This window comes from Pseudopipra pipra, chromosome 5 (assembly GCF_036250125.1).
Source record: "Pseudopipra pipra isolate bDixPip1 chromosome 5, bDixPip1.hap1, whole genome shotgun sequence".
Taxonomy (NCBI): domain Eukaryota; kingdom Metazoa; phylum Chordata; class Aves; order Passeriformes; family Pipridae; genus Pseudopipra; species Pseudopipra pipra.
Window position 1 is genome coordinate 39,082,098 of NC_087553.1, and position 26,168 is coordinate 39,108,265.

Sequence of the window (26,168 nt, forward strand, 5' to 3'; positions counted from 1 at the left end):
ATGCATAAGAACTCAGTACCTTTAATATGTCATTAAAGTCATAATGCTTGTCCATTATTTGCTGTTTTTCAGATTCTAAGATAGCACAACAAAGGAGAAGATGAAAATTTTGACAAGGCAATTCTGTCCACATGACCTGTTGAAATAAACAAAACACATCTGAAATGCTTATACTTCTCCTGTGAAAAGCAGTTCTTAGAAAATAAATAATTCCTCAAGCCGAGTTGCTTAACTAACAATAAACTGTTTTTGAAAGCAATTATCTGGAATTTTTGTTTTGGCCCATTAGTGATAACTGCAAGTCTGAGTCACCAAATGCTTATCTGGTTCTTTAAGACTTCTGTGTCTACCACATTGTCCACTATAATGCTATTAAGCTGCTTGAGCTTGTGGTCTTGTGAATGTGTGTTCTGCCTCAGCTCATGTGAAACAGAAGTAATTAAAACTAAAAAATTATTAGTGTCTGCAAGTGTGAATTAGTAGAAGTGTGTCATGCTCAGCAATGCCTTAAAAAAGTTCCTATGGGTTATTAATAAGGCGATAAAGTTGTTCCCAATCCCCCTACTAAAAGAACTTAAAGATATGTACATGCAGGTATTTGGGGGTGGGTGGGTGTTACTTTCTGACTGCAGACACACTAGCTTTTGGTCCCATGAAGGACACAATTAACCATTCTCAAGTTCACTGGGACTAAAATGTGCAACCTCAGTACTAATACCCTCTTTTAGCAAATTCAGGAAAATTTTTCTAAAAAAGTATTTGCACAAATCGCTCTGACAAACAGATGCAGGATTTAAGACAATGGATTTAGTCTCGAAAAAGGCAGATAAGAAAGTAGACTCATGAGGATTCAGTTTTACTTAATTAGTAAAAATCTTTTTTCATCATTATTGATGGAGTACAGCCTTAAAGCTGAGCAAGAGCTTACTTCTACTTGAACTATGTAGCCTGTAAACAGAACGGCATCAATATGAAAGATATCCAAACCAGGTTCACCCAAAATAAGGTGCAATTAATCTTGAATGTTTCGATTAAGATTCAGTTCCTTCGGTCCAGAATTAAATTTTCCATCTTTTTCAGACATCCAATATTCTCTTAAAGCATTCTCACTCCCGCAAAAAGACTGGAATGCAAATAGGCTGATTAACAGTAAAAATTGAACAAAAATGCCTGTAGTCTACCAACCTCAGCCTGTCTACACACTACTGTGTTGGGGTTTTTTAACTTCTACTTCATAAGGAAATATTGACAAGTGTACATTGATTTGGTTCAACATGAAATTGCTGCCAAAAAAAAATCCATACTTTTTGCTACCATTTTTGATAAACCTTTTGAAGTCTGGTGCAGAGCATGCACTTAAGTATATAAATACGTAACAGCAGCATTACAGTGTGCTGAAAGAATGGAAGAAAAGCAGCATTTAAATTATAAATATAAAATAATATCAAAACATACCACTTAAGAGTGATAACTCTTTTCTTATTATTTCTTTCTGAAGCTGCACAAGTAAGGATGCATTTGTTCTAGAGCTACCTCAGCATCCATGAATATTTGTAATCAATACTAGCACGTATGTAAAGTAACTCACCACCAGGTCATTCTGGCTTTATACTATGTGAGCAGTACTAGAATACTGGAGGTATTCTAGAGTACTACACTACTGGAGGTAGGTGTGAGCTAGCTGAGTCATTCTGTTACAGAATTTTTCTTTTGGGATTCTTCTTTTTCCACCCAGCCTTCCTGCACCATCTTGAGAATGAAGCAACCCCCTGTGCAATCTAAAGATTTAAGAGCTGGCTGGAATTACCAGGTGATTTTGCCTGCCTCTCCATTGTCAAGGAGGGACTGAACTGCTCTCAATCTTGGGACATCTAAGCAGCAGGTCAGTATGCTGTCTATCTGGGCTGAGTTTGAGAGACAATGCTAAAATGTAAACCCACCCACGGACACAGCAGTTTAACCCACCTTCATATTTCTGTAAGAAGGCATCGCACGTAACATTGCAAATAACTGCAATCACGTAACATGTCGCAGCTTATCCACACAAGGTAGAATGCCACCTCTCTATCACGTGCAACTCTGTCACAGAGCGCTGGTACAACCACCCACGTTTCCTACCACAGTCTGATTATGGCTCTTGCTCATCAAGTGGGAGAGCTGGGATTTAGCCTCTACTCCAGCTGATGAGGACTGGTATCTCCCATCTCCAGGGCGAATGTCTAATAACCAGTCTAGTGAAGAATCTTTTTCATTCATTTTTGAGATAAAACACTGGAAGTCATGAAGCCAGTGGGAACAGGGAAAAACTGTCCACTGTGGACATACGAGTCAGAGGACAGAAACGGAGATCCACAAGAACACCCTGAAATTACCAGATTAAACAGAAAAAGCCCCAGAAGTTCTGGAACCTCAGATGGTACCTCTCCTTCCCATTCTACCCTCCACAAGTGAGTACGTCACAGGATAATATCGCCTTTAAATGGATTCCCTCAATACACGTGCTATTACAAAAGAGTACATGAGTTTTACTCAGACTGAGATACCAAAAAAATACTGAGATACCTACTGATTACAATGCGAAAATGTCTCCTGTGCCTATAGCTTGCATACATCCCACTTATACATATCCCTGATACCAGTGAAGCTGCATGGCTACGCACAGGAAAAAAACAACCCACTGTAAGCTGGACCTCAACTGTGATAAAGGTGACACTAGCTTTTACATAAAAACATCAACATAATGTCTTAATTAGTTTGCTTTAAAAAGGAAAACAAGATATTCCCCTTCCCATTCTATATCTCCTAGCAAAGAAATTTAACACTTGTAGTAAACATGATGTGCAGGAAGGAACCTACAAGACTATCATATCAATAGGTTTCCATCATCTTCCTGAGAGGAAAAAAAACGCTTGAGAGAGAAACACAGTGTGTTTCTTTTCTCTGTGCATACATATACACACAATAAAACAGAGGTGATAAAAACAAACCAGCCTAGGACTATAAACTGTAAATAAAAATACTGTTGTCATCAACTTAAAAAGAAAAATTACTGTTTAAAAAAATACTGAGAAGATAACATAATACTGGGGATAAGAGATGACTGAATTTCCCCACCGAATCATTATCCTTTATACCTTGGCATAAGAGAATTCTTTTGGTACATATTGGTTTCCTTATTTATGAATGTTATTCGTAAATTTTTCCACCATCTGCTTAAAATACCACCTCAATACTCTATGATAGTAAATTCCACCAACTAATGATAAAAACCTAAAAAAATATTTACTTTAGACAGTTTTAAATACTGGTCCTCCTCTTTATGTGACTCCTTTTTCATTAGTGGAAAAAGTGAATAAAAGCATCAACATTATTTCTCATCCCACCGGAAACATTTTTCATTATATTACAAACTTTATGCATCTGAGCCCTCTTCTTTTCATTACCCTTCTGTTCCCCAACACGTGTGATGTTATGTCCTAGAAAATACTCCTTCCACTCATCTGAACATTTATTCTCTTGTTTGAGTTTTCAGTGGACGCAGCGCCTTTGCTAAATGCATCTTAGACAATAAACCTGTACTGCTGACAAGACTTCTCAATTTTCTTGGAACAAAGAATTAAAAAGTGTTCAACAAAAATATTAGTTCATCTTAATTATTCCATCCTATCCCAATATTGCCTAAATCAAAAAGGATCTCAGTAACCTTGATTTATTGGAACTTCAACATTTTCATGTTTTACATCATGTTTTTTGGCATCATAGGGCTTTATCATCAAGATTACCTAGATCTTCTGACATCATCCTCTTTATGGTTTTGGCTAACACAAACTACCCTGACAGTGCTTTACTCCACTTAATCTAATAAAGTCCTACCAATACCAAGGAATTAATCAAACACACATACACAAATGCTCTTTCTTCTAGCATGAACTGTTTTCCATTAACAGTGAACTGGTACTCTCCACTTACTACTTACACTCAAGAGTCTGATGTGAAGGATCCTGTCCAAACCTTTTTGAAAAAGCCAATTTATCCCCACCAGCTCCAATAAGTATTTTTTTTTATTAACTTCCCAAGTTGTTCTTTTGGCTAAAAAGTCATAAAATATGCTCATTTGTCCTCAGATCATTGCACTAAATATCTGAATTTTTTTTAAATCTAACAGAGTATTAACACTTTTTGTTCTAAAGTCAAAAAACTGCTGGAGTTTGTGTGATGAAATATCTCCTTACCTCCCAGAGTCGAAGAATATCTTGAAAGCTAAATTCCCTTTTGAATCTGATGAGAAGCCACCGGAAGCAAAAATAAAGGTAGCCTGAGTCTTGAGATTCTAGGAATAAGAGTGTTACATTTCATAAGCACCAAATTTGGTAAGACAGCAGGTGAAAAAAAAAATAAACAAAACCCCCTCCCACTTTACAGGTATCCATTCATACCACTTATTTTAAAGATGGTAGCCCCTTTTCAAAATCAAAGATTTTTGCTGGAGGATGGCATATTTTTAAAATTGACCCTGTTTTTCAATAGGCATGGAGCTATTAATTGTGCTATCAATGCACCCAGAATGCAGTAAGCTGTTTCAGTTATTGTGCATGAATAATACACCTACCTAAATAACTGCAAAATCCACTGTCTAGCAAACGAAGCAAAGTACTCAGCTGAATTAGTTGTGTCTTCATACCCTGCATCTGTTCTTCAAAATTCTGATGCTGTATGGAATAAAATATTAGCACTGTCATTTTTATTAACTCTATGATAATTTTGAGATTTGCAGCTATTTTTAAATTTTAAAAAAGTTTTGTTATTGCAACAGTGATTCTCATCCTTTTGGTATTTAACATATGGATATTTAACCATACTTCTATCTAATGAAATGTCTGCCTTTTACTGAGAAGTTTAACTAAAGCAATGAACTCTATTTCTTTGCTAGCACTTTTGTATGTAATAAATGTTAGTTTAAATCAGTCCAAGCTCTGTACTTCCAAGCAGCATGACTGCACTCAAACCAGAAAGACAACTTGTTTTTTTACAGTCACATTGTTTTGCCACATGCACATATAAGCTTCAGTTTGTGGAAAGTCTGAATTGCATCTAATAAATACCAAAAGGCAGGTATGACAGGGAACAATTATCCTGAACAAAATCCTACTTAAGACTCCTGATAAATACAACTTTGTCTGTGATGGCTCTGAGTTACTTCAGAACTCTTAAGGAGACAAGTTTGTCTGTACTGCACAGCAATAGTATTGCAAACCCACTGCAATCTGTAACAATCAGAAAAAGTATGTTGACTCCAAACATAAAAATGACTGCTTTAAAAGAATTCAAAAAACCCAATGCAATTTATAAATTACAATTAACTCCAAATGCTATCTGTAGCTTATCTGTTTACGTGGACTAAAAAAGCCTTATTTTACCATTTGATCCATATATGATACGAAGCACCAAAAGGCATCTACTTCATTCTCCATAACATACAAGACAGGTGACAGCAAGTCGCTCATCCCCTGCACATAACCTTGATGGAGAAAAAGGAGGAGGAAAAAGCAGATAGGAATTTAAAATCAGCAGTTACATAGTAATTTTTCAAGTGTGATGAATGACTGCTAAGCATTCCAAGTTTGTACAGATACTGTAATTCTACAATTCAACAATGATTTTGTAATCCAGAAGATCTAATAAGATTTATTAGTCATTTCTGCCAATCTAAAAAGAACATGAAGCAAACACATTGTTCTAGTAGTAGTTAAAATATGTACAAACTGAGCTGACATCACAATAGATTTTTAGCAAACAAATTCCCATTTAGAGCTCAGGAACATATATTGATATTTTTAAGAAGATTAAATATATACCTTTCACCATCACAAATACAAACTTGTAAATAGTTTCCTTTCTATCTGTAATTGGTTGCCTTCTTCAAGACATTTAAAACTTTCTACTGTCTTCCCACTCCTCCACCCACTCCCAACTGAAGATTTTCATCTCAAATTAATTTAAAGAGATGTTGAGTTTCAATTCCAGGAATACATAATGCAACAGCTTTTATGAAGAAAATGTCACACTTTACACCTTTTTTTTTTTGGCACTGAATATGCTTTAAGGATTCCTTTATTTAGGGAAGTAGGGACTGTTCTGCTTGGATGGTACTTTACACTCAAGCCTAAGACCATTTGTGTAACCAAGTAGACAACAACAAAGACTACTACGTATCAAAGCAAGGAAGGGAAGTAATAGCAAAGCATTGCTTGCAAGAAGCACAAAATATATCTAGACCTGAATCAAGGATGTGCTTTTACGTTTCTATGCCTAGAAGTGGTCAATCAAGTTCATACCCCCTAAAAAGCACTTGCACGCCTTATAAGAAAAGCTTCCACTTAACAGGAGAAGGAAATGCCCAATAAAGCATATAATTTTTGCAAACACCTGTTACATTTTAGTTGTATACAAAAATTCACGATTTTATAGCCTTTTAGTGCCTCTTCCAGCTTTCTTGTTTTGAATTAACCGTTCAATTAAGACCAGGAGAAGACAATGATTTTTACAGATCATTTTTCCCCTTCTTCATGACTCTTCCAATTACCTTATCACTGATGCTAGTGTCAGCTTATCTACTGCCTTACTGCTGACCTCCCTAAGTGAGAGAAGACAATTAATGTGTATGCCTATCATCAGTGGTTGGTTCAACATGACATTTCTCAGTTGGCTGACTCCATTTCTTAATGAAGTAATGGTAACTGAATAACTGAAAAGAGGATTAGAGTTAATGACTGAAAATATGGAGCAGGTGTGAGAAGAACAAGTGAGAACAGAACAAGTAACAGCAAAAAGATAAATAACTGAAAGGTCAAAATTTCAAAAAGTTTTATTCCCCACACATTTCATACTATGGCCAACTAAAAATAAATTCAGAGAAAATTCTGTTCAAGACAGTTGAAAAGTCTCTTACATAATAAAAACAATTTAATTAATGCAGACTTAAGGAATTTATTCAGAAAAATATTGTATCAAAAGCTGTTCTGTCCCCTCCCCTATCTGGCACAGTTTGTGGCATTATATAGATCTCTCTACATCTGCTGTCAAAATATTAAGTGCAGTACTGCACCAGCATTTGAGTAGCTTAGAAGCCTTGGACAGTTACTATGTCAAATTTACTGTATTTCCATTATTATTATTCTTGCTTGCTTATAAAACAAAATACCCACATTTAAGCTGTTTTTAATAGAGTGGGTGGTGAATCTGCTTTAATTTCACTTAAAATGTCACTGTGCATTAATGCAGGTTGAAATGCGGAAAGATGTGGAACAGAGACACATGTTTAAACCATCTCAATCAGTTTTGGTTTTCTCCTTTTTCCAGCCAAAGATTAAGACACTCTAAAGACTTTCAGAAAGGACAAAAGCTAACAAGAACTAAAGCTCTGAAGCATGTTTACTAGCAGTTAAAGATTTATTCCTACTTTCTGTCTTCAAAATCTGGCACGAAGTGGGCTTTTTGAACACCAAAACTTTTCTGAGACAGAATACCAAAAAAACCTCCCAAGTATACAATAGCAAAATGTCATGCCATGAGTGGAGGGGGGAACCAGCTAGAAGTATGTTTTCCCTCCCTCCCAAGACAGTTAACAAAAAGCAAGATTTAGGTATCACATGAACACTATGATTAAAGCAAGATGTTATATGCTCTTCCCTCTGCAACAGATGCATGCACTAAAGTGTAATTTTTGACAGATTGCTAAGTGCAATCCTCAAGAACCAGCTTTTAAAATATTCACAATGACACCATGTTTACAAACAGCTGGTTCAGCATGCTGAGTTTTAATTACAGCAGTGGCAGCTTGTTTATAATTTTTACTGATATATCAGTCTTAAAAATGAATATAACACTCAAGTTCCAAAGACCCAAACCCATTTAAAACTCTGAAAAAAGAAATAAGGAAAAAACCCCAAGCAAAACCAACAAAACCAACAAAAAGACCCCCACAACAGTAGGTCTATGGTGAAGACAAACTGCCACTTAATTTCCAATCCCATCTCAGCTGATGAATTCAGATATCTGCAATAAGCATCAAATGGAAGAGAGGAAGAAAAGCTGAACAAAGTTATCTACATTATTAAATACAACTCTTGGCATTTACAAAAAACATTGTAATCAATACAAGTCCAATTTTATTAAGAGGACTTAACACAAGCAAAGTTGCCCATCAGAAATCAAAAAGGCTTTTACATTCAGATGGACACAACTTACCTAAGTCAAAGTCATACATGCAATAGGTCATCAAAATATCGTGAAGTAAAATCAGTCCTGGGTTATCTTCACCTTCATAGAATTTATTTGTTCGATCTGTCCTGTTCACATCTTTTTCTAAGAAAACAGTCCAGATTTAAAAACATTTTCAAAACCAGTTCTACAAAGCCAGTACCAAATGAATTCAGAATGTTTAAGCTGCTGATTTCTTCCCCAAAGTGTTGCAAAGCTTTGAAGTGTTTGAGACAACTGCATAACTGATTATCATTGCAAAATAAAGAATAATTTAAAAGAAAGAAAATCCTTCCTATCTGCAATAAAAGGATTTGCTTATAAACATATTTTAAAGCTTTCTGCCTTTATTTTTGTTAATATATTTTGTGGCAAAATTCCTGATTATAATTCAGCAAAAATGTTTTACATTTATGAGGATTAAGAAAAATTTGATGTCAGCTAGCTATACAATGCCAGTTATGAATACTTAATGCGATGCAGCATAAACCATAGTTGGAAAACTACCATACGATCAGCTCGAAGACACTGTGATAGTTCATGACAGCACGTTAACAAATCCTGTTTAACAAGTTCCTATAACTCACAGCGAGATGAAACTGCTCTTTCATTAGGCAGTTTTGATGCCTCAAACATACCAAGCACACAGCATACTCTTTAATAATCTGAAATTCAAAACTGATGTCGTGAAATCAGCAAAATTTTGAATGCACTTTGACAAAAGGAGTATTTTGTAGTTTTAGATCTATTTTACAATATAAGCCTAATATTATCACCTACATTTCAAATACTTAAAAAGCAAAAAAATTGCTTCAACAGAAACAAGCAACTGGCCTTTTTTCAACTCTGAATATTATTTTTTTCTGTTATAACTCTCTAAAAATGTAGTTTACTAACCTACCAAGACTCTGACCCTTTCAGTTTGCCTGTTGAATAACTGCCTGAAATAAATTTAGTCTATATCTCAGAATAACACAAAAATCTTGTCCTGCCTCCTGAAGTAACTATTTAGTAATCCTAAACATTGGTGCCCAGATCTCACTATCAAAGAGAACTAAGGATACAAACCACTATTAGTCAGCACAATTTCATGAAATTTTTAAAAGTAGATATAAAACCCTGCAAGTCAGAATGCACATACACAAATCCCTGTAAGAAATTATAAAATATGGACAGACACATTTTCACTGTCTTATTGGATGTCATTATTTTAACAACATTTCTGGTAAAAACAAATCATGACATAACAGAAAATGAAGAGCCTTTTGTTATCAAGTAAAGGAAGTTTAAAAATCCAGCCATTTTGTAACACTAGTGTGTGAAGCTCTGAACTACTCTAGTTAAAAAAGATTTAGTATTAAGTATATAACAAAGTTTGGCCACCTCTGGAAAGAGAAACATGTTAGTTTTTAGTGTTTCTACATACAGGTTCCTCGAAAGGGTACATTTTTTCAACTTCATATTAAACTGTAGAAGTGTGTGAATTTGTCCAGTTAGATACATTTGCAAATCTAAATTTACCTATAAGACTTCGGTAATCTCTTAATCTTGAATTTCTCTTTTCCTGTTCCTCACTGACAGATTTCCACTGCAGTTTCATCCTGAAATATTCATCCCTGAAGAAGAAAGATAATTTTGAAACCAAAACATTCTCAATTACTACATTTATTTGATTTTTTTAATTTAAGTATTCATTCCATTTGTTCTTTGACATAAATGGAATAACATCACCCTGGTTATATAATATTTTTACTTTAATATAACAATAATTCTTAAGAAAGTCTCACATGCTTCTTGCATTCAACCATTTTAGCAGCTTCTTTCAACATTCCAAAAAGCTTTTTATCTTAAGAAAATACGCAGCTTTTAAATTTATTTTGTAACAAAAAAATCACTGTACTCACGTTTTCCTTTTCTGCAGATTTGCTCTCTCTTCTTTAGAGCTATTCCAAGGAAAATACCCCAAAAGAAATTTCCATGCCTCCTTTCTTAAAGTATGGCAGAGACCCTAGGGGAAAATGGATATGAAATATCAACAAAAGACTATTTTCATATTGTGAGGAAAAGTTCCTAAAGCTATACAACATTTCTCAAAGTAACAACTTCACAGAATATGTTGGTTTCTTCTTACAGTGTAGCCAAATCTCATGTGCTAACTAGGTATCACATCTGGAGAAAATGGACAGAAGAGAGTATAATTAAGCAAAAACTGTAGAAGCACTGGATTCATACTCAGATAAGAAAGCAACCTTAGAAAATAATTTTCTCCCTATGTTTTTGCTTCGCTGATAGGAATAAAAAACTTACAGGCATCACAGACTTTAAAAAGAAAAAAGTACCTTTAAAATGTGTATATTTAAGTATCACACTGCTTAACTGCCAAATTTCTGGTCTTGCCACAAACTGATCATGAGGACTAGGCTTCCATATATTTATTTTTTTAAATATATTTTCACTTAGCAAGACATGGCCAACCTTCAGACCAATCTTGCATTTAAAGCTACCAATGTCCACTCAAGAACAGTGTTTGTCAGGAATCTCTCCAAGTAATGCTCAACATCTGTAGATGACAAAGCTGTAGATGTACTGGCTAATCACAGCCTGCTCTCATCAAAGGAGTTTCTTTCAACTCCTGTAGTACAGTTGTAAGAATGAGGTACTTTTGCTATGAGAGTCCTCAGTTTACCAGACCAAGGCCGGCTTGATTCCTCACTATATTTCTTCATTTACCAATAGCATCATCCAATACAAAACTAAGTAGAAACTAGAACTTTTCCAGTAACAGGCCAACAGTTTAAGAGATGCATTTTAACTTCTTTCATTTCTTTTTTCTTTAGTCAGGATGTGCACTTAATGTACTGGAAGTTATTGTGATCTTAAGTCACAAATAAAATAGAGCGCTCACTCCTCTGGCAAGGGCAGAGATAATGGGAAAATGGGCTACAGGAAGAACAGATTTGTAGTAATTCTCATGATTGTGGAAGGGCCTTACCTGGGCACCTCAGGCACATGAATATTAAGAAACAGTCACAGAAACCAAAAAGGGCCTCCTTTTCACTCTAACCCCTTTACAGTACATTACTTAATATATATAGGTCTTTTAAAAACCTGTAATATCAACACTATCATTCTCTACTTCTGTTCAAACAGACTGCATGCTTGCAAATATGCATCAACACACACACAATGAATGCACTAAGGCAGCTGAATTCCCACCAAAAAATAGAAATATTAAAGTAACCTTAGGTAGAAAAGCCACAGGACATAACTACAGTTTTCAAAATTTCCATCACTGAGACTAAATTCACATTCATATTGCAAAACCCTCAGTTCAATTAAAAATATCAGCAAAAGTGTTTAGGACCGCTCTGATGAGGGTCAAATCCAGGCACACTCCTGGGCAAAAAGAGAAGTTTTTGCTGGAGAAGGGTAAGAAAAAAAAAACAACAATTAAAAGAAAAGAATAAACCCAATATCCTAGCACTAAAGTACTGGTCTTTTCCGGAAAGCCACTTTGCTTTCTTTTCTTTATCACTGAAGCCTCTGTGTTTTCAAGTCACTCACTTCAGCTAGCCACCACAAGATCCCTCTCCTCGTAGAGCACTTTGTACGTCTGCAAGACTGCTGAGGTATAGGTTAGCATGAAATCATGCTTTATGAAGTCTCTAACAATACTGACCAGGTCATGCTCAAAGTCCTGCATAAAGCATTACAAGTATAATGAAAACGGCATAACCATGGTTTGGGAAGGAAAGTAAAAGGAGCCAGAATCATAAGACCTGTGGGTCTTTCTGAAATTTAGAAAAACAAGTTACCCCTTTGAATATTGATCGCTTTATGTAGTCCACATCTAAAATTCTTCCTTCAGAATCCATATTCTTAGCCCACTCTTCAGCTGACACAGGCTCTCTTCTACTAACTTCAGGCTGTTTTCCTAGATCGATCTGAAACACAAACGCATTTTATTAATCCCAACAACGTGCTTCGGTAGTTACAAACAACTGCACAAAACTGCCCAAATAGCACTAAGCTTGTCAATTTCTTATATTCAGTGCAACAACATTTTCACATGCACATACCTCAGCAGCAACTCTAAGGATCTAAGGCTGTGTCCACATGAGCAGGAGTGTGGACCAACACAAACAGATCTTTAGAGTAAGATACTCTGTACTGAAGACCTGGCTATACATGTTAATATTTCAGATTTTGGAGGATGTATGTGTGTTTTAAATAACCTTCTATCCCCAAAAACCTCTGAGCTAGCTTCTCATAAACTAAAAGCCTCTATGCAACTGGAAATGTATTAGGTATGTGCAACTCAGCAAACAAGGACAATAGAGAACTTCACTTCAAAAACACATTCCTGATACACACTAGTGCATCTTGAGAGAACTGAAAAACAACTTATGCTCAGAGACGCTATCCCCACACAGACTGCACAGTGTTACTGAGAGATCCATTTCAGTACACTTAAAGGCCTCTTGAGAAACCGCAAGACTGTATGTACTTCAGAACTTCTAACACCCATCCAAAGTTTCAGTTTGTGGTTAGTCTCTCTCAGATCCCAAATTGCATGTTTAAGCACAGCAGAATTCAGCAGACAGTAATTCCTTACTTCCTACAAATATTTTTATGACAGCAAGTCCCAAATGAATTTGTGTTTCAACTCTTTCTTCATAAGTCCAGGGCATTTGTCAGATTAAGACATATAGGTCAGTGTTATTTTCCATATGTAACATTCCTTATACTTTTTCTCATGGATAAATTAACTGATTAAGTGCTAGGCAGCAACTTCCTAGAATTACCTAGTTCAAACAGCTACTGCTAAGATATTAACACTACCTTGAACTCAAGAAAAAAAAAAGCATAAAACAGATAATGCTTTGAAAACATGCAAGCCACTTAAATAGTAATCACAAGCACTTAAAAATAAACCTTTTCCACCTATCTGTAAAAGACACCAACAGGAGCCCACAGTGATTCATGATCCAATTATAAGTTCATTCCAGCTTTGGTTCCAATCATATATAAATCTGTTATTTATACACCCTAGACATTAATCATCCAATTAAATACTTTGTTTTAATCTTAGTCCTCTTAAAAGAAACTGAAATGTTAAAAGTGATTAGGCAAAAAAGTTAGTTATTAATCTGCATTCCCCAATCTTATTTAACCTAGCTCTGACATCAGAGTAAATATAAAACATAAAATCAGACACTTTTTAAGGGAGTGACTCTAAGATAACTATAGTCACCATTTCCTTAGTTACAAATCCCCTTTCAAAGCAAAACTTGGACTTGCATGAATAAAAATGACGTAATCAGAAGTAACTGATGATGATCCTAACTCTTGTGAATAAATGGCAATGCAGCATGTACCACAATTGCATAAACAGTATAACTCACCATGCTTCAAGTCCTACCATTCCTTTAAAGGAGTGCATAAAAACAATCAATGCCTCTGTATCATGCATTTATACACTCACTCGGGTAATGACTTCAAATCCTGGTTCTTCCTGCTGATTTATCTTCAGCCCTGGAATAGTATCATGGATAAGGTCTGCCATCTCTGATGGTGGTCGCCTTTGATTTGATGGGTCACTTAAGCGGAAACTGTCAAAAATATAGTTTGTGACTTTGGAAAATCTTCCCATTGTTACGGTGTATGGATCTCTCTTCAATTTCTGTGTTATAACAAAAAAAACAAGCAAAACACAAAAAGCTTCAGGCTATTTGTAATTCTTATACTCAAAGCAAAGCATCAGGGAAAGTCCCATAGGTCTCAAAGTGACTGAAGTTTCATGTATCAATAGTAACACAGAGCAGTCATCACATGATTAAAAAAATATATCTTAAGTATGAAGATTGGATACCCGTGTTCTTGATAAGCCTGAGCTATGTACGGGACTGGATCAGATCTCCTGTTTACCTTCCAGTGACTAATGGCACAAAACATCATCCTTACGCCCAGTCTCCCTACCTTCATAGAAAAAACACTTTCAGCCATCATGTACTCTGCTAGGAATCTCACATAAAATTTGATTTGACAACTAAATCCAGAAAGTAATGTAATTCACTCATGAAGATTTTCTTTAACTAAACAGGTCAATGGGTCAAAACTCTGGCCTCATTGAAGTCACTGAAAGTTTTGCTGCTGACTTTCAGAAGTCAATAGACCCCACCAAATGATAAGCAGTTTTAGCATTAAAAAAAGCCTTTTTTAGGCAATATTGTCCTCTTTGCTGCTGTATTTCCAGCATCCTTTCAAAAGTGTCAGAAAATATCAATGAAAAATATTTAGTCAAAGAAAACTTAAGAATTATAATTAATATGCTTTGGTAACAACTAAAATTTTTCCTTTTTCCTCTAAAATTTTCTCTACACAAGTGTATAGAATCACAGAGAACATGAATAGGTTTGAAATAGTGCCAGAGGGAAATAAGAAGTTATTAGATCATAGAAAACAACTAATAATTAAGTGTACTTTCTATAGTAGGCATTTGGTTTAGGATACAGTCAATGCTTCTAAAATGTCATTATTATTGGCAATAATTAATAGTAATGCCATAAATGGCATTGTTACTTCAATAATGGCATTAAATCATTATTTAGGGAATATTTCTGTGACATGGTAGGGTGGATTTTTTTGATGCATCTTCAGAATAAAAAATTGCAAGACAATACATACTTGTAATAAACCATATGACGGTTCATCAAGGAGATTTTCAAAAGACTGAGACAGTGACTTCTGAGTCTTCACAAGAAGAACCTGTTCATGATCTGGAGATCTGCAATAAAATTAAAAAAGGTTGTCTGGGCACCACCTTTATTTTCTGAATATATTTTTAGAACATTTACTGGTTTTTGAAGTCACATTTCAGGCTTTGTGCAAAAAAAAAAAAAAAAGGCAGATTTCATGCAACATCACTCTTAGTCCTTAGCACAGGTTAACAAGCTAACACTACACAGAACAGGACTTCAATTTTTCAAAAGATTAGTCTTTGCCATATTCATTATGAATTGTACTTTTTTGTTCTTTTAATAATGAAGCTTTTAAAAGCTTTTGAGAAATTACTCTGGAAGATAACTCCATTTACCTGTAAGTGACAGAAGTTTTCTTCAATGATAGTTTTCGATTTTTGACAATGGACAAAAAGAAGATGTGACATAGGAAATACAGTGAGACACAGTCAGCCTCAACACAATATATGCTGAAACTCCTTTAACGTAACAGAGGAAGTGAAAAGAGCCTATGTCACCCTATACAGTTAAGGAATTCTTTCTACTAATTAGTAAATCTTACATTAAGGAATTACATTACATCAAGGAATACAAACTGCTTTTCAATGTATGGAAACACATCTATACATTTCTAACTAAAAGTATTACAACAGACACTGTCAGAATAATTCTAAGATTCATACTGACAGGAGCTTAAAAAACACCAGAGCCACTGTATTGTGAAACAGAACCATTTCAGTACAAATGTATTTCTGTGTAGACTCCAAAAGCTAAAGGAACACAAACCTGATTTGGCCTAACACTGTATTTGCTCACTCTCGTTCAATACAACATTTACTTCTCGACAGGCTTGCACAGGCAGATGAAAACAATAACAAAGACAGTGGAACCATGCTGCTCCTAGTATTTAATCTGTTCTTTTGTTCTCACACCCTCTCCCAGTGCAATATCCTATTTTGTCTCCTTCTTCTGCACAGGCACCCCATCACTTCCTCAACCAGCTCCTCAATCACAAATTTACTGCTCAATAGGTGACAGAAGACAGAACGGCTCAGAAAGCAGGCTGACATTCAAGCCTTGGAGTTTGAAGTCAGACAGGAGAAAGCCAAGCACTTTGCCATCTGACTCTAATCCATCACACAGACTTACATTTATAAAATACCTCTCTACTGCTCTCTCCCAAAGTTTAAATCCACTACTTCCAGTCTTTGAAAGAAAAATTACTTTTCTTTTTATTAGCACCTGCATCATCTACCATGTTATTAAAGTCAAAGATAAGAACTTTAATAAGCCTTATCTCTCTCCTGTTCCAACGGGACAGGACACTGTTAACACTGACGGATATGAAATGCAACAAGAGATCTCATTTTGAGACAGCCAGACATCATAGTCATAGTTCTGAGGCAGCAACGGTTAATGAAGCTGAACTGGCTTTTGCTAAAAAGCAGCACAGGGGCAAGGACAAGTCACGTATTATGTTTGCCTTAACTAAAAGAATGAACACTTTGTACCATATCTCCTTTTTAATTAAACGCTCTTTCTGGACAGTCAGGTGGGCATCAACAGCTACTTCGGTAATGTTCAAAAATTTGTGAGCTAGACACTTTCTTAAACTTACTCATAATCCTGTGAGTTAGAAAATGTCACCCATACACATAGTGTTTTCTCAATATTACACCAGTGCAACCAAATTAGGAGGCACATAATCCTTAAAGCAACAAATTACAAATATTTTGTGTGAGTTTAGCCACTTCATAACCACTAATTTCATCAATGATGTGACATTTTATAAGGAATGGTGTTAGAGAAGGGCAAAAACTTTTGAGGTAATAGGAACATAAAAAAATACCTATGATAGAAAGATAATTTAGAGATAAGCTAAAATTTTGGCCTTAATATCAATATCCCACATCCTGTAAACTAGAAATTGGGATAACAAGTAATTATGCTGCCAAGTATTTGCCTGTGGCATCCAAGAAGCTGAGTAAACATCTTTTCCTAAATGAGATTGTGAGCTTAGATGCATTAAGTACTAAAGAATGAATAAACATTACAAAACAACAGAAACATGCAGATTAAGTTTGTTATTATCACAACTTGGATGGCATATTTGTTCTTTTCTCCTTCCTCAGAAAAAATTATCATCATAATTCATTACTAGACCCCAGAAAAGAATTTGGTGCCAGAAGCAGACTTTAACTGGATAAGAAAACTAAAACTGGAAGTTCCTGCTCAGCTCAATGCTGAAGTTCATCTATTTTCCATACTGCCATTGCTTTCTGCTTTAAAGTTCCTGAAGTATCTGCTCTTGCATTCATTAATGCTTAGAACTGTTCAAGGTGACAATACTAAACTAAGCAGCTCAGCACACCCTGCAAGCTTGAACACCACCTCAAGTTTCCCTGTCTCATTTTAGCAATTGGGTTAAAAAAATTGAAATATGTTGCTGCAGTACATAGGCAACAGATCACACAGATCTGATATAAAGCTTTCAGTGACTCACCATACAACACAGGTGTTTTTCAAGTGGTTGCTACACCACTTGCCTCAAAAACCTGCCCCAGCCTACCAGCAACTGGTCAGAAGGCATCCACAAATAAGTAAACACAGAGCAGTCTGCTCAAAAAGGAACAATTTCCTCTGGGGGAAAGGGAGAGAGGTGGGGGGTGGCACGACGACAGTATTTCCCCGTGCCTGCAAAGCTGTGAAATTATGAAACTAAGTGAAAGGAGGCTTAAGGAAGAATTAATTTGGAACCTAGAGAAAAACTCAGGATTTAAAATGAAGTTGTCATCCTGGATTTTTTAATCTACATCTGTATAGAGAATATTCTTATTTACAAGTTCATCCTGCCGCCCCAGTAGCCTCTCCTTTGGTCTTCTTGACTTGTCCCCTTAAAAAGCTCACATACATTGCTACAGCCAGTACCATTTCACCAGCCGTTCGCACTGACCACTGACAGCTTCTGATTATCAGCAGCTCCAAAACCATGTCTTGAGACTGCCGAAGTGTTTCACAAATCAGTTCAATAAATATACAACACTCGTGTCCCTATTGGCTTGCTCTCCATCCTACCAGTATTACTTGGCAACAACCTTCCCTACTTGCTGAAGGCAACTCTGACCTCGGTGGTGCTACCAATGTGAGCAGACCCCTCTGTAAGGATTCCGACAGTCATTTCACTACCCACCTTCAAATCTATCAGACTACTATGTTGCAAGTGACAATAGCAAAACACTTTTGAAAACAGAATATCTGTTACACTGATGTTAGTTACACTTGTTATAGGTGTACATGTTACACCTCATTTGCTTCTTCATGCTCTAGCTAGTCTTACTTACCCTACTACCTTCTTAAATTATATTCGTGTCTACATGGTGAGATCAGAACATTTTATTTTATTCTGCACTTACGCAGAATCAAAAAGGCTTTTATCCAAGTGATAAACTTGGAGGTAACACAGTATAAATACACAACAATCCCTAAGTATTTAACACTGTGATAGGGTCTAACTATGTTTACACTCAGACAGTTGATTCACAGAGTAAAGATCAAGCGTGAAATATCCACCATGCAAGAAATTACAGAGAAACAGAATTCTAGGGAAAAACATTTATATACAATTTGATTTAGTTGACAGTGCTGTAAGTTACTCCCACACTCATGTAAATACTCATATATACTTCCTGCAAAGGAGATGATCTCAAATTTTAACACAAATTACCCCATTTAACACAAGTGATTCATGAGGGATTTAACTTCTACAATGAATGTTCATGGGTGGGTGCACCCACTAGAGGGAGCTACCAAGGCATTCGAAACTAGTAACACTTCAACAGATTCTAAAATATTTCATAAATCAATCCAACAATTTTAAAACTTCAGCTTACATTCCAAATGTATATGTGAAATCACAGTTTTAGTCACCTTGAAAATTGATTCTACTTATCTGAAATTCATTACAGGATTTAAGTAAACCAATAATCTGTATTTTACAGAACTAAATTGTCTGATACTTACTCATCCAGCGCAACATGCTTTTCAAGGCATTTAATCAATAGTTTGCTATCTCCACGATGAAAGTGAAGAGCCGGAAGCTTCACATCATCCTTCAGACAGAACACCAAATAGGACCATCCCATGCCTTTTTTGTTTTGTTTGATTGATTTCAGATCTGTCAAACTGAACAGGAATGACCACTTGCTTTCTCCATTTGCATGAGTTGTAGCATCTTAAAAACAAAATTACCACATGATTTCAGTTTGACTTCCAGTGTTAGCAAATACAAATGCATCATATCTATCACTGTTCCTAAAAAACAAACCCAAAATATAAACCTCAGCATTGGTTCTAATAATAAAATGCACACTAACTGCTATTTCTGAAGTTAGTCTTCTACAGACTTCTAAAATAATGAGCAAGTCCATCAGACTGCTCCCCTAAAGCTGTACTTATAGCTTACAGGAAAAGGTTTTTTCACCCAGAGGATGGTCAGGCACTGGAACAGGCTCCCCAGGGAAGTAGTCACCAAGCCTGACAGAGTTCAAGAAGCGTTTGGACAACGCTCTCATGCACGTGGTATGATTCCTGGGGTTGTCTGCGCAAGGCCAGGAGTTGGACTTTGGTGATCCCTGTGGGTCCCATACAACTCAGGATATTTATACTACAATTCTATGACAGAGGTGATCCAGCAGTTAAACGTACAACTGCCATATCAAATACCAGCAGCAAGCTAAATCCAACCAGTACCTCCACCATGTAGTGCATGATATACATTACAATACTGACGCCCACAGTTATTAGCCATGTGTTGTGTAAGACTGCTACCAAAGGAAGGGTGAAGGAACTGAAAACCTTCCCCTCACCCCTCTCTACCGTACTGTGGAAGCATGTATACACTCTATGCAAAGACTGTATACATTTACAGAGAAGGAATTAAATTTTACTTTACTAGAGGACACAAAATTGCCAGCATGCCTAGAAGGAATTTGGCACACACCCTGGCCTACTCCCATCAAATTACAGCAACTGGAAACAAGCAAGAAGTAGCAAAGAGCAAAATTCAAGTCAGTAGTGCTCAGTGACACTCACTGGGGATGAAGACATGCTCTGGTGCCTGAAGATGAAAAATCAGTACAAACTGGTGATGCAATAAACCCTCTATACTCAACAGAGATGCTGGGCTTAGCTATATAGAGATAAATCTCTCTCTATATATATACAGATAGATAGATATCGCTAGAACAGAAAGCTTCTCTCAAACAGAGTATTTAAGGAGCAAGGACTGTGCTTCACCCAAAAACATTCATAATCTGAAGTTCAAACCCTGCACTCATACATGACATAGGTGACATTTAAAACCATCATAAAGATGGTGAAACAAGCAAAATAATCCCCAGTCATAGGCTGTGAAATAATACATGGAAAACAAGTAGTATAAAAAAACCACAATGGGGAGAATCAGAAAAAAAAAGATTACTTGAGAATCACTGTCCTTTCTCCACAACTTGTTTTTCAACATCTCTACCGAGACACTACAACAAAAACTGTGTAGCTACAAAATTATTCTGCCAAAGTAAAAAAAGACCATATAAAAGACCCACGAACACATAACTGCACATTCCATCTCCCCCTGCTGCTGCAGTATGGAAAGGCATTTGAGTAGTAAACCACTTATTTTCTATTTTTATTTCTAACATGACCTAGTTCGAATTCCATTTGTTTCAAAGAATGCAAGAGTCCAATGCAGATAAAATTGCCACTTCATCTAATGATTGTCACAGCAAGAAGACTGGTTTAATGTTCATTTTCAATACAATTCTCTAGCAATTCAAATGAAAAAAAAAGATTGGAGGTAGATGACAGCTATTCTATTTGTGAATTTTTTTCCACATCCAGAGATTCACCTCTTACCACAAATGAATCCTAGCTTTTCAAGTTCTAATAAAATCCATTTTACTGTGTCTAAAAGGCAATTCTTCAGTTACAAGTTACAATAATGAAAAAAAAAACCCAGAACACCCTACAAACAAAAAAGCCCTCCACACTTATTTTTAAGTACCTCCATTTGAATGAGATTTCTTCTTAAAAGAGACTGTGGTGACCATGTCCCATTCTGCTTCATAACTACTTGGACGGTCTGCTCCTCGGGAACATTTTTCTTTAGGAGTTTGAGTCCACTCCACAACAGAACTAGAATCCTGAGAAAAACAACAAAAGCAACTATCAAAAACCACAAGGCATGAAAACTAAGCTAGTTTCCCAGATCCAACATGAAGAACCAGCATCTTCATTTCATACATTAAAACAAAATGTATTAAAATCCTCAGAAACATGATACAGTTCAACACAGGAAATTTGGACTTATGACTAAGTGGATTTACTTAATGAATTCAACATACTAAAATATCCTTGCCTCTCTTACAAACTTTATCAACATAAACTTTTTATTTAAATGTAAAACTTAAATCTTTCATCTTTAGTCACATCCTCTTAATACCACTTAAATACCACATACCATTGCATCTTGCAACCCCCCCCAGACTTCTATTTTTATTTTGCATTAGAACAGCACCTCTCAGTTTTGTGTCTAACTATGAAGAGTGATTCACCAGACTACAACACAGTAGATGCAGAGGGACTGGTGACTGTGATATACTTACACTCACTTTGTCTTCGCTATTCATATGGTTAGTCTCCTCTATTTTATTTGTGAGCCAAGTAAAAACTAAATGCAGTCAACCTACACACGTATCCTAATAACCTGGGCTGCAGTACACAAATAAGATTCCTACATGAAGCTATTAATATCAATGATAAAGAAGTTTTGCTTCCAGTTACAAGATCACCTATGCATTAGTTAACACAAAATAAAATCTCTGGAGAAACAGAATGAAGAACACAGATAACTAACAAACATACCTTTCCAGCACAGAGAATATTAGAAGTATCCAAAGTCTCATCCAGTGGTCTCCAGTCTACTACTACTTCATTTTCCTACAATACAAACAATCATAAAGCATTCAACACTACACAACAAAGTACCTATCACACTATTTATTCATGGTATGATTATGGCACAACTTACATATACATATAAATGATGCAGACAATGTCAAACATTATGTGACATTTGTTCATTTACAAAATCCTAAATGCCTTTTTAAGTAAAGGGCTTGCCAACCATTTTATGTGTTTTGCCAACAAATATACAAAGTTTCCATAACTGTATTATGCAAATACCTTCTCTATGACACGTAGTATTCCTGCTATTAAGCTGTCCTGGTCATCATTTTTTCCACAGGATGAATGAATGAAAACTCCGTCTTGCTCATACACAACCTATAACAAAATGGGTAATGAAAAAAAAAAACGAAGCTTTTAAAATGTTTAAAATTGTTTCTCTCTCCTGTGGTTCTCATTATCATTTTGACTCGCCTACAGAAGTTGAAATGAACACCTCTACCTTGTTAAGGGTTTTGTTACAAAGGTAACCCACCTCCAAGATCTAAGTATTTCACTTACTTAAATCAAGAAACCATAGAAAATGGAACTTGTCAAACTTCCTCTCTAAGCAACATACTGTTACTACTTTGTCAGTAAACCACAAGAAAACACACTCCATACCTAGCACTTTTTAAATCAGCAGGCAGAAGTTCATATGGAAACACTATACAGCTTTTAAAACATTAGAAGGTTTTCTTATATAGTTGCCCTTCCCCCAGATGCTGTTAAGCATGTTGAAATTATAACCTTAATCTAAATTTAAAATGGACCACCTGGTTTACGAAAGATGAATTCCATAGAGCTAAAAAATTGCAGTCTGAGATTAAATGCCTAGTCCTACATTCAGGGCCAGTGGCAAAGATTCCATCTGAAAGGTAGAATACATGACAGTTGGATAAGAAAGGCTTGTGGGAGTGCACACTGCCCATGTAACTTTTGCATTTAAGCATTTACAAAACTCCTCACAGCATTCTGATCATGCTCTTACAAAAAAACAAACAAACAAAAATTCAGAACTCTTGTCCGTCAAAATTCAGCAGGCTCTATAACAATGCAAATGGGTTCTGTTTTACACAGAACTCTTCTAAAAGAAAAGTCCCTTCAATTTTGTGAAAGTGAAATACATCAAATAGTAACAATAATTGTTTTAGAACCATGTTCATTTTCAACCCAAGCTGTGAACACTGATTTAAGAACTACATATTTTTGAAGGCAAAGCCTAGTAATTCTCAACTGATCAGAAACAGATAGTGTATTCCACTGGTACTAAAATATCAGTATCTCTTTTTCTCACTTACTTATTTGCCAAGTTTTTAAAATCATCACTTTTGCAGTCAGGCCAGTAAACTAAAACGTTAAGTGTGTAAGCTTAACTAGCCAGATGAGAAAACATGGCTTAAAAATAGCAGTAAAATTCACTTAAATCACCCTTTCTGGTTTAGTTTTCGTTCTTAAACTTCCCTTCCTTTTACACAAGCAAGAAATTTCAGAAGCACAAATGATTCCTTTCATGGGAAAAGAAAATGTGTTCCCAATGCCACAGCGGTCATGCAACTAAAAAATCTTCATAACAGCATCAGCTCCCTGCCCTGCCCTCCACCAAAACAGGTGATAAAACCAAAGAACATGCTCAGAAGTTTGGAGGGTATTTGTAAAACAGAGGACTTCTCACAATGCAGCTTATTTCCCTCCTACTATTACTTAAGAAAAAAACTTCTCCAAGTTTGAAAGGCTAGAAGGCCAAGCTGTTGAGATTTTCTTATCCAATAACAAGTGCAAACTTGTATTTATTTTTTCCAACTGTTGACTGGAGTCTAGAAGACACAATAACATAACTAATTTGAAGAAAGAGATGGCATTAATCATACAAAAGAATATCTAGAAAGTGCTTTTTCACAGTTAATCCCAATGCAAAACATTTTAAAAGTTACCATCCTTTAATTTTTGCAAATACTGAGCTGCTCTGTTCAGCAGTACTTGTAAGATTAACTCCATAACTGTGTTTGAACAAATCGATTTTGAAAATATGATTCTACAGTAGTAGCACCTGAAGATTAGCTACACTGGGCAACTGTATTTCACACAATGTCCTTAGCAAGCTTAAAATTCAAAAATGCTACTAAGTATTGTTACAGCACCTTACAGTAAAATGTAGTTTGCAACACATTCTTTTTTTTATAGTATTGCAAAACTGGCAAGCTATTCAAAGAGGAAAAGTAATGCTAAATTACACATACAAGTAATTAGTAATACCGAAAGTATAAAATAAAAAGAATGCCAATAGTTAGGTTTGAATAAAACCCCATCCAACAGTAGACAACTGGAATTACACTGTGTAGCTCAATCCCACGCATGGTCCACAAAGCTCCACAAAGGTCCATTTGCTCAGTGCCTCTGCAGCACAACAATCAGGGAAATGCCTGGTCAGCCAGCACACCTGGACCTCTTCAGTAGCCAGGAGAACAGACATTTCAAAACTAGGCAATAGCATCATACACTGCCTCTTGCCTAAAGAGTAGGTTACTGCAGAACATGAAAGATAAATGTCTTGAAATAACATGTGAGAGAAAAGACAGAAAATGTTGGAGGACAATCAGAAGCATCATTAAAATACAAAGGACTTGTGTAAAGTGTGCGTGCAAAATCTATGTAGTGAGATCCTGGTACATATGGAGACACTAGAAGGAACTACACACAAACAAGGTAAGATAATGAGACCACTGCCCCCTTATTAGCAGTTGGAATAACTATAATCCCTCCAAACCTGACCTAAATCTGCCTCAGTATTACCTCTCAACACCCTCTGCGCAGAAAAGCAACCCAATCTCTTTACATCTTTATAACTTTTTGCCTTTAGTGATGGACATTTGTGAACTACAAAGGCCTCATTACCCACTGTGTGAAAGAATTACAGAGTTTTAAAGGATGTCATCAGTTCAATTAGTCCATCATACTTCCTGTATCACAAGACAGCAAAACACACCACTGGCTCACCTTCGTTTTGTACTATTCATTATTTTACATATTTCATCATAGTCTCTTTTTCAAAGGTGAGAAGCAGGTAGAGTCAAGCTCTATCTTTCATTTGCATTTTCATATGATTAGAGCCATCACTCTTCCTCTAAGTCTACACAAAATCAATAAGCACATCATGAAAAAAAAGACAAGTTCATGTCAATAAGTGCACACCACAGGTGATAAGTTAACACGTCCCTTGGGTTTTAATCAAAACCCAAAGGTATCCCTCACCCCAGTATCACGGCCCTTCAACCCATCCACCTAATCAGAATTCTGTGCTCTGCACAGTCAATCCACTGGTTGCAGAAATAGAAGCCCAGGGAAGAAAAGCAGCATCTGTTACTCAGATGCTCAGGGCCAAAACAGCTGTCCAGCAATGAAAGGCCAAACTACACATTTAAACAATGACGATTTTGTTTTTTCTTCCATACCTGTTTGCAAACATCTGTTCAACTGTCCAAGAGATGCATGTTTCTCAGGTTTAGATGTTATTACATAAATGAAAGCCAGACCCTGCTGGTCCCACAAAAAAAAACACAAATGAAAAAAGAAGAGTGTTTGTCAAAGGCACACACCAACACATCCAAAGCAAATGAACATGTAATGTGACAGGAGCTGAACAACTTTGAAAATTACTTGATTTCAAACAAATTTTAATTATACCTGGTAGTTGTACATGTATCAGAATTACTGAAAGGTTTTCAGGCATTTAAGACATTTGAGACATTTCATTCATTAAAGCTAGCTCTATGCAGAACAGTTTCCAGATTTATCCATCCCTGGTATCCTAAAGTTCCTAGAATGCTTCAAATCATAAGCATGACTACCTAAGGCAACTTATGACTGTGAAAGCATTCAGTTGGCAATGTTTTTCTATGAGAAAATTATGGAGAAGATAGGAAAAAAGATTATTAGAGTATTACTTTTTAATAATCCTAAAATTTCAAGTTTGAAATACTGTGTACCCAGGAAGCTTACATTCATCGGTCTTTCCTACTTGTTGAGCAAGTCCACACTGTCAGTCAGCAAGCATGACTCACACCATATTTATTTTTCCAGTTCTACAGAATAAAAACTAGACCCATTGCCTGTCTGTTTCAGAATCCTACCAAAAGCTAAAAATGGATGCAAGAGTTTTCAAATGCT

The 26,168-nt window shown here is 35.9% G+C and overlaps 1 protein-coding gene across 1 annotated transcript in view; it reads right to left on the bottom strand.

Moving 5' to 3' along the window:
- Positions 1-26,168, bottom strand: part of TBC1D15 (TBC1 domain family member 15) — a 36,610-nt gene that overhangs the window by 2,702 nt on the left and 7,740 nt on the right. Inside the window, exons 2-15 of the mRNA XM_064655639.1 lie at positions 22,242-22,340; positions 21,921-21,995; positions 21,061-21,199; positions 19,020-19,230; positions 14,947-15,046; positions 13,745-13,942; positions 12,075-12,203; positions 10,164-10,267; positions 9,781-9,875; positions 8,248-8,364; positions 5,418-5,518; positions 4,610-4,709; positions 4,233-4,330; positions 20-136 (exon numbers count right to left, since the gene is read on the bottom strand). Of these exons, the coding sequence (XP_064511709.1) occupies positions 20-136; positions 4,233-4,330; positions 4,610-4,709; positions 5,418-5,518; positions 8,248-8,364; positions 9,781-9,875; positions 10,164-10,267; positions 12,075-12,203; positions 13,745-13,942; positions 14,947-15,046; positions 19,020-19,230; positions 21,061-21,199; positions 21,921-21,995; positions 22,242-22,340 (1,683 nt within the window). The remainder of the gene's footprint in view (positions 1-19; positions 137-4,232; positions 4,331-4,609; positions 4,710-5,417; positions 5,519-8,247; positions 8,365-9,780; positions 9,876-10,163; positions 10,268-12,074; positions 12,204-13,744; positions 13,943-14,946; positions 15,047-19,019; positions 19,231-21,060; positions 21,200-21,920; positions 21,996-22,241; positions 22,341-26,168) is intronic.